The sequence below is a fragment of the Anguilla rostrata genome, chromosome 6 (assembly GCF_018555375.3).
Source record: "Anguilla rostrata isolate EN2019 chromosome 6, ASM1855537v3, whole genome shotgun sequence".
In the NCBI taxonomy this organism is placed as follows: domain Eukaryota; kingdom Metazoa; phylum Chordata; class Actinopteri; order Anguilliformes; family Anguillidae; genus Anguilla; species Anguilla rostrata.
Genome location: NC_057938.1, coordinates 4,334,854 through 4,350,770, shown reverse-complemented (window position 1 = coordinate 4,350,770; position 15,917 = coordinate 4,334,854). Strand labels below are relative to the sequence as shown.

At 43.5% G+C, this 15,917-nt stretch overlaps 1 protein-coding gene across 3 annotated transcripts in view; it reads right to left on the bottom strand.

Moving 5' to 3' along the window:
• Positions 1 to 15,917, bottom strand: part of astn1 (astrotactin 1) — a 320,953-nt gene that overhangs the window by 164,896 nt on the left and 140,140 nt on the right. For all 3 annotated transcript variants that reach the window (XM_064341654.1, XM_064341655.1, XM_064341656.1), the window contains one exon: positions 11,839 to 11,976. In XM_064341654.1, coding sequence (XP_064197724.1) covers positions 11,839 to 11,976 — 138 coding nt within the window. The remainder of the gene's footprint in view (positions 1 to 11,838; positions 11,977 to 15,917) is intronic.

The window sequence follows — 15,917 nt, the reverse complement described above, 5'->3', positions numbered from 1 at the left end:
TGGGGGGGGGGGGGTGGGGGGCAGGAAGAAATGTTGTTTGTGGAAAAATATAGAAAATCGTTTTATTCCTCTTTCATTCTGTGTGTGTCTATATACCCTTTTTCTTTTTTTCCACACAGTAACCTTGCCCCGAGACATCTGTTTTGAAAATTCCACAGTGAATACTGCGTAAAAAGGATTTTCAACTTCCACACATTTAGAAGTCATCACGCAGAAACTTGTGTTGATGAAGGGACAAACGCGCAGGGCTCTTAATTGGATAGCATTTTAACCAAAATGTTAAATCAACTAAATCACCACGCTATTCATGTGGAATATTTATAGTGACATAAGTGGTTTTATGATAATGTACTGTGAAGCTAGCCTAAAGAAAAAGAGAACAGCCTCTTCAGTTTTTTTCAAATATAATTTTCTCTTGCTTTCTGAATTCATTGAGAGATTGCCTGAAACAAACAGTTTTGATATTTCATTAAGTTTCTGGGTAAAACTGATTTTTATCTTGCTAACCAATTTCACTTTTTATAATAGATCAGACTGACATCTGCATACATTTATGTACAGCTAATCCAACAGATCAAAGCAATTACGGAATACTTGGAGGTTTGTCTCCCTCTCAAATCACGCAATTCAATTTTGTGAACACTTTAGCTCATTCAATCACACTCGGTGTTGTGCGTGCACCCACGACCGTGTTTTCAGCAACAGCTATCAAAAAAAAAAAAAACGTTAACGATGATTTACACTGAACCAGCCCTGAGGTTGCGGCACTGAAAACACAGAAAACACCAAGAGATCGCACGTCCACGCGTCATTCATACGCGCATAAACTCCAGGCCACGGCTATCTCATCCAGTGCTTCGGCTAGCAGGCTTGGAGGGCATAAGACTGCATTCCTGTGCTGCGATAGGTTTCATCCGCTTATACAATTTCCCCTCAGAATATGCACTCCCTGGTCTCCTTTGATCACACCCACACATGCCTCCTCGGCAAATCCTGTCAGATACCCCAACAAGACAGACCTGGAACATTCCTGGGACTATATGAATTAAAGGCAGAGGTTGCATTTATGACACTATTATGCGTTATATGATGCAGAGCAGCTTACACAGATTGCCTTTTTTTTTTTTGTTCATACAATCCATTTATACACTGGATATTTACTGAAGCAATTCAGGTTAAAGACCTTATTCCAGGGCTAACAGCAGTGGCCCAGGTTGGAATCGAACGTGCAAGCTATCAGTCACCTGACCAAGTCCTTAACCGTACAGCCTCAACACTTCTGCCTGTCTTGTTATTTCTGGTATTCATGCAGTATACACACACACGCACACACGCACACTCGCACTCATAAACAGCTGCGAAGGTGTTTTAACAAGGGGGGAAACGCACTGATAACAGTTGAATATAAATGGAACATACGGTTTTTATAAGATGTAAATATGCATCTAATAATCACCCGTTCATTATCCAGAGACTAAGTGTACCTCCACCCACATACTGTACCTCTAGAAAGTTTAAAAAGAAAGGCAAAGAAAGACAGTAAGAAACTTCTTTCTTTCTTAGAAACCAGTGTACCAATGGCTTACCTGCTTTATGTTCACTATTTCTTAAACATTCAACAGCAGAAAATACTACAATTATGATTAGCATTACTATTGTTATTATTATTATTATTAGTATTAGTAGTAGTTGTAGTAGTAGTAGTAGCAGTAGCAGTAGCTGTAGTAGCAGCAGTAGCAGTAGGAGTACTAGTAGTAGTGGCATAAAGAAAAGATGCTCAAAACGCGATTGGAAGATACTATTGTGAAAGACAACACAAAAATGTATCATTAAGGATAAAGGGCCATAACAACAAAAGTACTTCAATTAGTACTTCAAATGTCTAATCATTAGATTCAAAGGAAGGAATTTTTACAACATGAAACTTCTACCAAACAAAGAATGAGCTGACAGTTACATGGCGTAGCCTGTAACCAAGTTAAATCACAGCTATTCTTTTCAGGGGAAAAAATTGAAGATCAAGGTCTTTGAGAAAAGAAAAGAACAAGATATTTTGCAAATGGAAGTCAAGAAAGCGACAGCAAAGATGGCATCTCTCTGATAAAGCGGCATCTAGTATAATGGTCTCGGTGCTCAGTAATGAAGGGACCGTTACAAAGGTGGACCGATGTTCACTCAAGAAATGCCTTCACTATTTTCGCATTGTTTTGGCACCACTTTGCCTTGAAAGACACACATGCACGCTCGCACGCACGCACGCACACACACACACACACAAATGAAGCCAGTGCAGACGACCCAACATATTGTAGGAGCCACATTGTGAAACTCCCAAAAAGGCAGAGGCAATTAAAGCCGACCGTCAGTTATGAATATAATAAACAAGGACACGCGAGTGTTGGGAAAACCTACTCCTGATCAGAAGGCTGCATTGTTTGAGATTCAGAGGCATTCATTGGTTCAAGAAAGACAGGCGCATTCCATTAGAACCCATTCATTTTTTTTTTATTCTTCACCCGGTACTTTTCTTTACATTGCGTCCTCTTGCGTGCACAAGTCATTTAACTGTCAGTTTCAAATTAAAAGTCATTTAACATACTGTAAACGTGCAGGGAGAGGAATGCCTATATATTGGGAGCTGTCAATAGCAGTGCCCACACTGCGTGGATATGTCGTTTCTTGTATATCTTCTCATTTTAAACTCAATTCTCGCTACTGAAAAAAAAGATTATGTGGACTGAATACAAATTAAAATTGCCTTCCCGGGCAAGTTTATTCTGCATGCTCTTAACCTTCAGAGTGCAGCTCAATACTCGAGCATCTTTATCACTCAGATACTCAATATTCAACATGTCTTTATTTACAGCACACTCTTCAAACATCAAAAAAGAGATATCTGCAGACAGGCAGACCGTTCGTAGCTGTGAAAGCAGCAAGTGTTTTTTTTTTTGTTGCTGATGTTGTTGTTTTGTTTTTTACCCACAAACAACAGAAATATATTTATTTGCATTTTGTTGCTGTTTTTCTTGGTTTTTGCTCCTTTTATTTTTGGTATGCAGTGCAGGCACACAAATTCAAATTCTATCGTTGGCTTTAATGCTGAAAGAGGCCCGCAGCCTTGCCTGTCCGCTGGTTTTATTTATTCTTTTTATTTTAATTTTTTTTTTTTTTTTTAATGTTTAGCTCGCTAGCGCTCTCATCAAATGAAGCACTGAGGACCAGTTGAGGACAAGGTCATGTAAACTGACCTACAAAACATGGATCACGGGAACAAACAAAAGAGTGCTACTGTCTAAAGGACAGACCCGCTGACACACAGCACGTGGCTCAAAGACTCACAGTCACGTTCGCGAGGTGCACAAAGGCAGCTCATCCATGCGCGTGATGACTTTTTACTACGATTTCAAATTCACAATTAACTCACATTTCCTACAGTTCACAAAAAATGAAACGCGCGACGCCCCAAAGGCAGTGTGCTTCTATACAAAACGGAAAAAAGTATTCCCCCCATTTCACAATACACTCATTAATACAGTCAATTAGACCTCGCTAACTAATCACAGGCGTCCACCGCACCTGCCTCACAACAAAATAATTCCGGAGAAACTGGGAGTTAGAAGTACGCGTGGATTATGGCTGCCAGCACATAAATTACATACACGCACAGACAAAAAAAATGAAGCGATGCGGTTCCCCGCAAACAAACAAAAAAAACAAACGGTGAATTAGATTAATTTCAGAGCCGGCGGTATTTCCCTGGTGGGCAGAAAGGAGGTAGCTGAAGAGGAGAAAGGCGATGAATATGCATGGGAGCTCTGCTTCTGTCTACTGTATGTGACGCACTCGCCGCGCTGGGACAGCTCACATTTTAATATGTTTTGTTTGCCGGTTTCCTCGTTTAATGCGGTGGCTTTCCAGCAGCATTAATCTCAATATTCATACGATTTCATGCGATTTATAACCTCAGTTCATCAGCGGTATCAATCCAGAAATTGTTGATACGAGTTAATTCAAGGAATTAACCGTAAATTCCAAGTCCGTTATTAAACAACGTCTGCTATTAAAGACGACTGGTTCCCATTATTTCGGAAATTGTTTAAGCCAATGCGACAGCAACTGCTGCCACTGTACATATTGCCATTATATTGATAGCAGGTGACCGTTTGCTACTGCACAAAGATTCAAATTATTTCTTAAAATAAAGTTTTGTGTTCATCATGAGATTAGGTGAAGCAACCGGAATGCATGCTACTTCAATCTGATTTTTATGCGATTTGAATTTAACTTTCATTTTAACCGTTCAGCTGGTCTTGCGTTGCATGCCAGGACAATATACATAATATGGTAATTCACCTCATTGAGAATACATTTATTTACTAGGGGGGAAAAAAACAATATATGATAATTTCAATTGTAATGGTTATGGGTTATGCAAACAATCACAATAACAGAATCATATGCATTTTCCCACAAGTATTTGTTTTTACATAACTGCAGTATGTCAATCATCACAGAGAATTCTGTGCAAATAGCAGCTACGTACAGTATTTTCCAGGGGACATTTGTGCATCCAGAAATATTTTCATAGTTCTGCACGCAGAGAAAAATCCCACAACTTAAAATGTATGAGGAAAAAAAGGACTCATATTCTGCATATAAAGCGCCATTAGAAATGTATGCCAATGTTCCCTCAAGGCCTTCTTTGAAAGTGTACATGAAAAAGAATGAGAGAATACAATTAAGAGCAACGGAGGAGCGGGAATTACAATCGTGAATTCAATTTCAAACAATAATTGGACATGAAAAGCAGTGACAAAGGCACGCAATTAGTTGATTAAGCAGTGTAGAAATAAACGAGAAGCCTGTTCAGCTATCTCTGTTTTCATAATGGAACTGCACGTGTGCGACCGCTAAAAGAAAGATGGCCGCTGTAACAGATATGCATTAGCTATCGTAATGGTGATACCAGGAGAGCGATGTCACAGCTAAGGTGGTGGTCACATGGTGTGATGTCAGCCACAGAACAAGACTTGTTGACGGTGGTTAGGGTCACCGGAATGTACCGGTTTTCTAAATTTTTTTGTCTAGTCTGAGTAACTGTTTAATTTTACAATTAGTTGATGAGTTCGAATCTCAACCACCCCCTGGTCCATGATCTTTTCAGATGACCCGCCCACCCCCCGTCCAGGGTACATTCCTGCCTCGCACCCAATGCATGCTGGGATAGGCTCCAGTGGTCCCCCCGGTGACCCTGGCCAGGAATAGGCAGGTAAGGGATGGATGGAAAAAGAACTGTTTGACTGCCTTTGGTTCAGACGAGCAACGCCCCTACAGTCCACACAACCTAACAACAGGAGGTTGTGCGGAGGTAAGAGCGGTTATCTGGTACTCAGAGGGTTGCCGGTTCGATCCCCCGCCCTGGGGCGTGTCGAAGTGTCCCTGAGCAAGACACCTAACCCCAATTGCTCCCAACGAGCTGATTGGTACCTTGCATGGCAGCCGTTTACCGTGAGTGTGTGAGTGCGTGTGTGAATGGTGAGTGAATGAAAGGCATCAATTGTAAAGCGCTTTGGTTAAACGCGCTATATAAATGCAGTCCATTTACCATTTACCATTTGTATACAGAGAGGCCGGCCCTTAGGATTTTGGCAGCCCTGAACAAGAATGTTACTGTGGCCCCAGAGTGTTGTTTTTTTTAATTTAAAGTGTGGCCCTGGGATGACTGTGGCCCTAAACGACTGCGCAGAGACAGCGAATAAAAACAATATGACAGCGGAGTCTAATGCCGAGATGAGGGGGAGGTAAACACGCTCTGGCGTGCAGTATACTCAAAATGCGAGGAGGGGGGGGGGGGCGGGGGGAGAGTAAATAAAACTAAAAACAGCGTAAACAGAGCTGAACGGGGCCCGTTCCTTTGTCTCCTTTCATACATACAGACGCAGGATTAAGGCAAAGGAAGACATCACAGCCCCGCTTGTTTGTCTTTTTCGCACCCCGCCGAGAAAGGGAAAAAAAAGGCGATGACAAATTATCATCATCAAACGGGGGAGAGCCAAAATGGAGACGCCCCCCCAGGGATGAAAGGCCGGGGTTCGTACGCTTGCCCTGAGGGGGTCTCGAAAAGGAGCTCGCTTTTGGCATCTATCGCCCCGTCAATCACGCCGTCAAGGTGGAGCCCAAAATATTTAAGGGTGCTTGTCAAAAACAAAGAGAACAAATCTAAGAGCGACGAGCGAGATATTTCATTAAAGCGAGACAGCACTGGTTGACACGACACAGAGAGAGAGAGAAAGGAAAGCGGAGGGTGAGGGAGATCCTGAATGCTTTCAGCGCTAGAGAGCGCTGGCTTGTGAGAATGGAGCGGCAGCCCGAGCTGAGCCGGTGTGGGGGTATCGGTCGATCGCTGAAGGCTCCTTTTTTTTTAGGACCGTAGCTCCGCGAAAACCTTTGCGCAACACTGCCCTTGAATTAATGCATCACATTTACAGCGACTGAGACTCGAAAAATACCTCTCTGCCCAGATGCTATCTTTGTAATAGGGTTTTCCTGAAGCAGAAATGCTTAATTCAAACCTATTCTGCCCAGGGGCATTTAAATCTCATTCTTCAGGTGCAATATTCAGGATTCCATCAGAAAAGCCCTCGGATGCTTTAGGTTGATTCGTTTTTTTTTTTTGGCAGGTGCCAATAATGCCCGTGTCGCTTAGACGCCAAGGAGAGTCAAATGAAATGATGTTAATTTAGTTATTTAATTTTTTTATTTTATTTAATGTGCTCCTTAGGTATGACTGGAGTGGGAAAAAAAATTGTTATGCAGGGAGAGACTTCTTTGCCGAGCCTGCAGAGAGATCCCAAGATTATTCCGTCTGTCCGTGGGGCAAAATCCTGGCGAGGAGATATTTATGCTTAAAGGAGTTTAATGGGATCTGAGGTTTTCACAGTTTGCTGTGAAATATGGGGGGGGTGGGGGGGGGTGAAAGCACATTACCCGAGTCTAGAGGGCTACTATATCATCCGTAGGGGGCGGCGAACATGAAGAAGTGCGGTCGTCGAGGGGGCCCTTTGTGCGCAGAGAGCAGTGTAAACCTGGCCCCGGCGTTTCGCCGCTCTCTCTTCCTCCCCCCGGCTGCCGTCGACAGCAGCCGCCCCCTGGTGGACGCCTCGCGTCGCGTTTCAAACCGCCCGTCGTGCAACGAGCTCGACGGGGCCCCGTTCTGACGTTGGGGGGAGGGCGGAAAGGAAATGCGAGGTAATGACGACCCCCCCCCGCCCCCCCCCCGCCACCGCCCCAGCCCTACCAGGACTGTCCCTTAAGCCTCACCCGGAACATTTCGGATAACCCCTCTTTAAGGGCTCTTTATGTTACGTTACATTACAGGCCTTAGCGGACGCTCTGATCCAGGGAAACTTACACAACTTTGCACATTTTGTTCACGCGGTATCCACTCATACAGGTGGATATATACTGAAGCAATGCAGGTTAGGCACCTTGCTCAGGGGTACAACTGCAGTGTCCTACCCGGGAATCGAACCAGCGACCTTTCGGCTTACAAGCCCAGTTCCCGACCTACTATACTGCACTGCCACCATACAACCTGCTTATTTTATGTTTGAGGCTTTCTGGCCATAACGTAATGCTGCTTTACCTTTCACATTTATAGTCGAATATTTTTGGGAGGAATACTGAGCAGCCTCATTGGCTCATAAGGCTGTGGGCTGGTGAACTGGTGGTTGCGGGTTCACAGGTTCAACTCCCAGCTGAGGCATTGCGGTCATACCCTTGAGCCAAGTACTGAACCTGAATGGCTTCAGTAAACATCCACCTGTATAAATAGACTGTATGTGAACCTGCAATCTGTAAATATCTCCTGAAAAGTGTGTCCGATAAAATTTCTGAATCAAATGTAATGGCAACAACAAGCAGGGTTTGCTTGAGTAGCAATGTTATAAAGTGTTAAAGCAAAAACAAATTCACCTGCAATACATTTCTGTAAATCAGGACAATGACATTGTATCGTCTCAAAATCTAATTCACTGCTTTATGCAACACATCGGGGTAATAAAGTTGACAGTCTATGAGGCTTGTAAAAAGCTTGTATTAATGTACATCTGCCTAGAATCTGATACTTGTTCTAATACTTGTTCCTTGGCAACATGAATGATGAATATCGAGGCCCTGCTCGTTATTGTTTGGAAGGTTAAGAACTCCAAAAACAGGGTTTTCAGCCAAGGGCCATGTTCTCAGGAAAAAAAAAAAAAGAAAAAGAAAAAGTTGAGCATGTTCGACAATAAGTGAAGGGAGCCTCATCTGGATCAGACTATGTCGTGATGAGTTATGTGAGCGCTATAAATAGGTGTGGGGGGAGGGGGGTGGGGGGGAATGGACAACTAGAACAATAGGCTCCCGAGCCCTTCAGGCTTTGAAGACAAACAGCCGCTGTGCGTTTCAGCCTCCTGCCTTATCCTTCCTAATTAACTTTTAATTTTTTGGGTGGGGGGGGTGGGGGGGTCAAGGTTCCAAATAAATCCCGAAACGTGATCCTTAATTACCCACCCACCCCCCAGCTGTAGCTAGGCTGTGCGAGTAGGCTGTGCTTTCCTCTGATGGACCAGCTCTACTGCACTACCTCTGGGTCCGAGCACGGCGCACCTGTGTTTGAATCAAAGTCACGTTGTGTGTACTGTGGAAGGTGCCCTCCACTTCTCAGAGGTGTGCGCCTCTCTCTCCTTTCCTCGGTCTCTTCAGACCCGACCGCGCCGTGCCACCACAGCCGGAACCTTCCGGCACAGCTGGGCTTGGCAAAGTCAGAAAGACAGTCTCTCTTTACGCACTTCACAAAAGTACATGCGTTTCTGGACTTAGGAGTGTAAGTTAACACAAAGGCCTGAACCTACCTTTTACAATATGATTACCACCGGTGCTGTCCGAAAGTACAGCTTCACTCTACGTTAACAAGTCTGTTCAAATGGAACGGGCGTCTAACATAAGTCGTCCTAGAAAATGACAGCATATATTTTAAATGAAATTATAAAATTATTTACATGAAATGTATTTAGTCCAGCTCTGGCTATGTTTACACCTGGCTCTTAAAGCATATGAGTTTGACTGAGGGAGCCATTGTCTATCTTGCTTATTTGACCTAGAACAATTTGACTACAGTAGCTTTGTTTCATGGAGACCAAGATCTTGATTTTTTTGCACAAGATCTTCTGATGTCTCAGGCTTTGTATAATTTCCCACTGGAATCCAGCTACTCAACACAAAATGAAGGTTTATTCCAGCAGAACACTCTGCACTGTGATTACAGAACACGGAAAACCACACAAATCCCCAGTACTAGCTCCAATAAGACACAACTATCACTGGAAATGTAGTTTATAACACTGATAAAAAGTAAATCATTTTTCAGCTCAGTCTCAGCTGAACATTTTTTGAAAAATGCTGGAAAAGGTTTTATAAGACATCCCTCCCTTCCTTGTTCTGTGGCCACACAAAACAAACTAAAATAAAGTGTCTTCCAAAAGTACTTCTTTTCCCAAAGTAATTATTCTTTGGTTGGGTAATTTGTGAAGGTCTTTAGCTTCTAAAGTAGCTTCTAAACATACAGCATGGACACTGGAGCAATTAAGAATGACGCTTATGCAATACCTGCCGCAATTAGGATCCACAAATGTAGCCATTTCAAAGTTTAGGAATTAAATCCTGACCTTTCAATCTTGACAAATGAGATGTATGTGGGTGTGCAGCAGATTCACACATAAAGCATACCATATGGTACTAAAAACTCTTCCTTATTGAAACATTAGCAACTTTCTGCAATACGGACTTATATGAAGCACCTTATGTTCAGGTTCTTCAGCTCAAAACTCAAATCTCTTATTTAAGTGGTAGAGCGATGCAAAATGCTAAATTTAACAAGTGCTGATTGGTTGACAAAGGTAACACCCATCCACCCATTATCTATGACAGCTTATCCTGGGCAGGGGGGTGCTGGAGCCTATCCCAGTGTGCACTGGGCGAGAGGCAGGAACACACCCTGGACAGGCCGCCAAACTTTCGCAGGACACACACACCATTCACTCACCATTCATACCTAGGGGCAATTTGGACTCTCCCATTAACCTAACCTGCATGTCTTTAGACTGTGGGAGGAAACCGGAATACCCGGGGGGAAACCCGCCCAGATTCGAACCCGGGACCTTCTTGCTGCGAGGCGACAGTGCTACCCACTGCGCCACCGTGCCGCCCAAACAAAAAAAAAAGAAAAGAAGGTCTCGAGGAAGCTGTCTTATTGAAGCCCGCAGTCCCTCACTGAGTAAAAACCCACAATACAGGACTTAGAGTGAACATGCAATAAGCGCAATAATGCAATGATGTATTTTTAATTCCTAAAGTGTTGAAAGCCATTTGAGCGTTTCAGACCAAGCACTTTATCTAATTACATGGGCAAGCGATATTTGCTTCTCCTGTTTTAACATCGATTTTTGCATGTAATTATATTCCCTGTCTCCCGCTTCTTTAGTCTTTTAATCATTACCAGACAGCCACTCTCTCGAAGTCTCTGCCACATGTAAATTAGAAAATAAGAAATAAAAAAGGTACGTCTTGAAGGGTGCTAAATTATTCACAACATGAATACATTTTTCTGGCAGTTATTTTTCGGAATACGTTCAAAACTCATCAAACTTAAGAACCAATTAGCGAAGGACACACTTATTACTAAATAAATCACAGGATGGAAAAATGGCTGTGGCACGGTTTTCAATTGAGAGCATCAGAAAAGCACATTCATTTCCAGACTGTCCAAGAAAGAAAGAAGTCATTTGCATGCTTCATAAAATGTCAAAAGGCAAAAAAAAGCTAAAAGAACAAACAAAAAAAAGATATTCATATTCATATTGGGCAGATTCATATTCCTCTGCTAAGTGCAAATGGAAGAAAAAGAATTCCACTTTTGAAACATCGTTTAAGACGCTTCTGGTTGGCCTGAGGCATCACAAATGTTTGCTTCATTATGCCCATTAAACTGCAAGCGGCACACACACTGTATTAATTTCGCCAAGCTTAGCAGTCATCTTCCACCTCCTTATATTTGGGAACAAGGTAAGTGACACAGCGCCTTGAAATTAAGCAATTGCATTTCAGAAAGTAATTTCATGGCAAAATTGCACTGAACAACCTCTTCCCTCAGCTTGCGTGTCGTGATAAAGCAAACGATGTACCTGTTGCAAATGGTAACACATCTTTACCCGTGCAGTGCTAGCCAAGACAAGGCACTTCGAAATCCTCCCTACCATCACACCCTTACACAAAATGCAACAACCGCACATTTTGGCCTGTACCTTTCCTACAGCTGTTCAACAACAAAATAATTAGGGTGCAACATGCCAAACTACAATGAACAGTATTTCCTTAAGCATTCCTAACAGAGAGTCAGTGCGCTGGCACAGAACGGTGAAAGAACAGCAGTCTTATTCACTTTTTGTGTAGCAATCCCCGCTTGTCATGTTGACTTTTGTGCATGTGCGATTATCAGAAATTAAAAGTATTGAGTGATACCTACACCTGCGCTTTCTGTGAGGGCCTTTTGGACTTTCGTGCCCTTGTGGCTTCGCCTGAGCCTTAAACCTTTAAAGAGCAGGTTATATGGAATGTTTTTTTAAAAAACAGTCTGTGTTCTGGAACTACATTGCTTTCAGTTACCAGTAGTGATTTTTTACACCAGTATTAGAACGTTCAGTTAAGAACATTCTAATCGCATATATGCGATCTGTGATCTCACAACGTAAAGCATTAAATACGGGCCGGGAGACATGCTGGGAGACTCCGTCCTCTCACCTGACGTCCACGGCATCCTCCATGACGGTCATGTCGGTCTTGCATTTGGCGGAGGGGTTGATGGCCAGTTCCGCGGGCGGGATGACGAAGCTCTTGCTGAGGGGCAGCCACATGCCCTCCCCGAGCGTGTACGTGAACCTGAAACACACACACACACACACACACACACACACACAGGACACGGCTCAGAAACGGTCATTACGGGAAGGGGACTGCGGGTTCAAATCCCTGTGGCACAGCACTACATTTGCCTTGCTCACCATGGAAATCCCATGCACACACATGCACACGCACATACACACAAGCACCCATGCACACACACAAACACACACATGCACACACACACGCACATACACACAATCTGCATATGCACACACACATATGTCCTACTAAAATTCAAGAGGAAAGAATCATGTTATTTCACTTGTGCCAGGACCTCCGCTTTCTGACCCTGGTACAAATGTGTGCGACCCATGAAGGATGACCCTAAAGTCACCTGATGCCTTATTAATCAAAAAAAGACTGCACATGGTTTGTGAGAAACACCTGGATTTATTACATATTCCTGTAGCTGGGTAGTCTCTGCTTCCTTGAGAATGGCTTCTGCTGTCATGCAATTCCAAATTTCTCTAACAGGGCAATTCCAAACTGAAAGCTGAAAACTCTGTTTCTAAAAATAGAAGTTACCTCAAGTTAAGCTCAGCACTATATTTAATATACTGTATTGTGTGCTACAAAGAGAATAGCGGATTTGCGATTGCATTAACACCGACGTGAATTTAATGATCGTCACGGAGGTCCAGGAACAGACCTGATCCTTAATGGAGAACACCCACCTCTGATCCATTTTTACACTGCTCTTTGTTTCAGTGGCACCAGGTGAGACTCAATTCATGAGACAAAGACTCACAGCCATTTCACGGGTAGCACACATCAAATTAAAGACTCCTTTTCTTTTTTTTTTTTTTTGTCCCTTATTACTGTTGCAGTAGCCGAAATAACCGCTAAAAATTCACTGTGACACAGGTCCTGTACAGTACACACACACACCGTCAAGAGCACGTAGAAAACCCAAGACTGCTTAAACCTGGACAAAATGGAGGCAATTAACAAGTACAGTAATTTCTCACAAGAATAAATCCCTCCCCTGCCCCCTCGCGAGCTAGAAGATTCTTGGTCATCTATCGAGGCCACGCAGACCTGAAGGGGCCACTTAGACAGTTTCAGGCGGAAACGCACTTGCACTCGATAAAGCAATGTTTATTCGCGAGATGTCTCACTGCTCGCGCACGAGGTCATGTGCAATGATCAGTGACATTACTCACCAGGCACACAATGCAGGCATAAGCATATCCCGCGGAATATATTAGAGCCAAGATAAAATAAACAACAACCCCCCCACCCCATAAATACATACATGCACTATTATTAGCATTTAAACAAGCATTAATAATTACTGCCAAGTATTGTAATCTGACAGCTAAATAATCACGCAGAATTTATATGCGGAATATTTTTTGCATGTCAGTCAAAGAATACTTGCCAGTGATTATTCATGCACGACCGATGCAGAAATGACTAATGCATAAACACGTTGTGATGTCAGAGGTGAAATGATATGGACTGTTGGGCTGGTACGGGGGTTAGTTATCATCTCCTTGGCGATTGCGCATTCCAACAGCTTGTGACAGTCAACTGGGACGCCTTGCCCTTTGAGTGCCGTTACATGTACATATGTCAGGGCTATGTCAGCACGCAAGGGGGGTGCGTGGTGGTCAGACACCCAGGGGTGAAGACACACTGGCTTGTCGGCTGATTAGCTCTGTGGTCTGTAGCATATTAGCTGTGCCCTATCTTTTGTCAAGCCAATTAACCCTTTAGAAGGCCAACTCGGAAATCTCGGCCGCTAATAAAATACTAATGGCGTAAAACGCGCAAAAAAGACAAAGATATGGGACTATAGAATTACTCTCCTAATTAAACTAAACCCCAAGACGTTAAAAAATATGAACACCATAATCCACCTAGTTACTTACAGATGCCATACGCATAATTTTTATTGATTGTTGTTGCTGATTTGCAACCAAAATAACTGAGTGGGATTTTAAGGTGCAGATCACGAATATATGATTAGAATGTTCTTTACCAAACATTCTAATGCTGATGTAACAATCACTACTGGAACGTGAAAACAATGGAGTTTTAGAACAGTTTTAGACTTAATCTTCAAAGGGGTTATTGCACTGTTACTGCAGGCCCATCTCCTGGCCTAGCTTACTTAATGACATTACAAGCAGCAGGTCCAATTTGTTAAGAAGACACAGAGAAATATGCACATAAGTGGTAGCGTCTGTCAAGATAACACTTCTGACTTTCATAAGATGGCAACAGACAGCCCACATCACTGATATTACCAAACGAAGCTTGACAACTGATGAGAATTTTCTATTAGAGTGAAACCCATTGAAAATGATTTTTTTTTTTAACTTTGTCTGGATGTCTAATCTTCAATGGAAAAAATAAATAGATATTGAGAATGCCTACATTCGTACATAATGCCGTCAGTATGTGTGCGCGTGTGTGTTTGCGTGCATGAGTGTGTGTGCGCGTGTACGTGCGTGTGCGTTTGTGCATGTGTGCGCGTGTGCCTGTGGGGGAAGGGGATGAGAAGAAAAATCTCACTGCCACATAAAAACTGTGGAAAGGTGTTGAATAGCGTGCGATGTTCGCAGCCTGAGCCAAGCTCAACAGCAAAACACAAAAAAAAGAGGGTTTAAAAAAAAAAAAAAGAAAAAAAAAAGAAGAATTGATTATGTGAGCGCTTGTTCGGCTGAACTTGGTCTTCCCGCACCCCAGAGGAACGGGCTGAGCGAGGTGCAGACATGTGCAGCATGCGTGGGCTTCCGTCTGCGGGAAGACGAGGTGGGGGGAAAAAAACCAAAAAAAACCAACCCGCGCCAAGCACTGACAAAACAGTCCTGAGTTCTGCAGTCTGGCTGCGCGGGTGCCTAGCCCTTCCTGTCAATCACCCGCACGCCCGCAACCTCTCCTCTCCCCTTATCGTTCTATTAGCTCCTGCAAAATTTTATAAACAGCATCCCCCTTTTACGCAAATCTAAAGTTAAATGTGTTTTCCAACGAAAACCCCCTTCTGTGACCAACGCAAATTTGAGTCTAGTTCAGCGTGGCGAGGCAAATTAACAAGCAAGGAATTTCCGGGACGGAAAAATCAATGGATGAGTCTGGAATTTGGGGGGGGGGGGGGGCGCGTGAGCTCGAGGGGTACTCTGCAGCGCGACACTGGACAGCTTGCCCAGGCCTACAAATCAGGCCTGGTGTCCGTGGAGTTACTAGATCACTAAAACCGTCCTCCAAACGAAGCTGTCTTTACGATGCCAAGAAATCCACACTGCGCCAGAGAACCGCACGTTTTTAAAATAGCAGACCCAGGTCTTCGAGCGCATTTTCTGCCGCACGCTATCAGTTTTTTTTTTTCCCCGAGACGCCGCAAATCAGCGACAGAGAAAGAGTTAAGTGTCTTTTTTCTCCTGTTGTGTTGCTGAAGCTGTAGAATATTTCGCACCTAAAGCTGTTCAATTTGCATCTAATGAAATACCGGCTTTGCACGACGAGGGCGTCAGATCGCACGTGCTGTATGCATTAACAGCCGCTTCACAAAGAGCATGATTAAACCGCTATAAAAGGAAAAGCTTAATTATGTCCCTCCAATTACTCCGCCTGTTTCCATCTCCAACGTACTATGAATCAAAACTCAGCCCCCTCCCAAAAGCCCACTTAATAATCTGAATAGGATTGCAGCAAGTGATTACAGGAAGGGCGAGTCCATTAAAATTTTATTATTGCCTTATTTAACTCCGGGTTTAGGGAGACTTAACTAGCCTTTTTCAATTACGTTTCATCAGTCTCCCACCTGTCCGCATGACTGAGTGACTGACACGGAGAGGCTGCCTCCGCGCGTGGTGACGCGGGTTACCGTGACGATGGCTCAGGACTCCGGAACGCGGGCCCTCCTTTTGCGTGTCAGTTACACGCGTCCCGTAATGAATGCGGAGATGAAC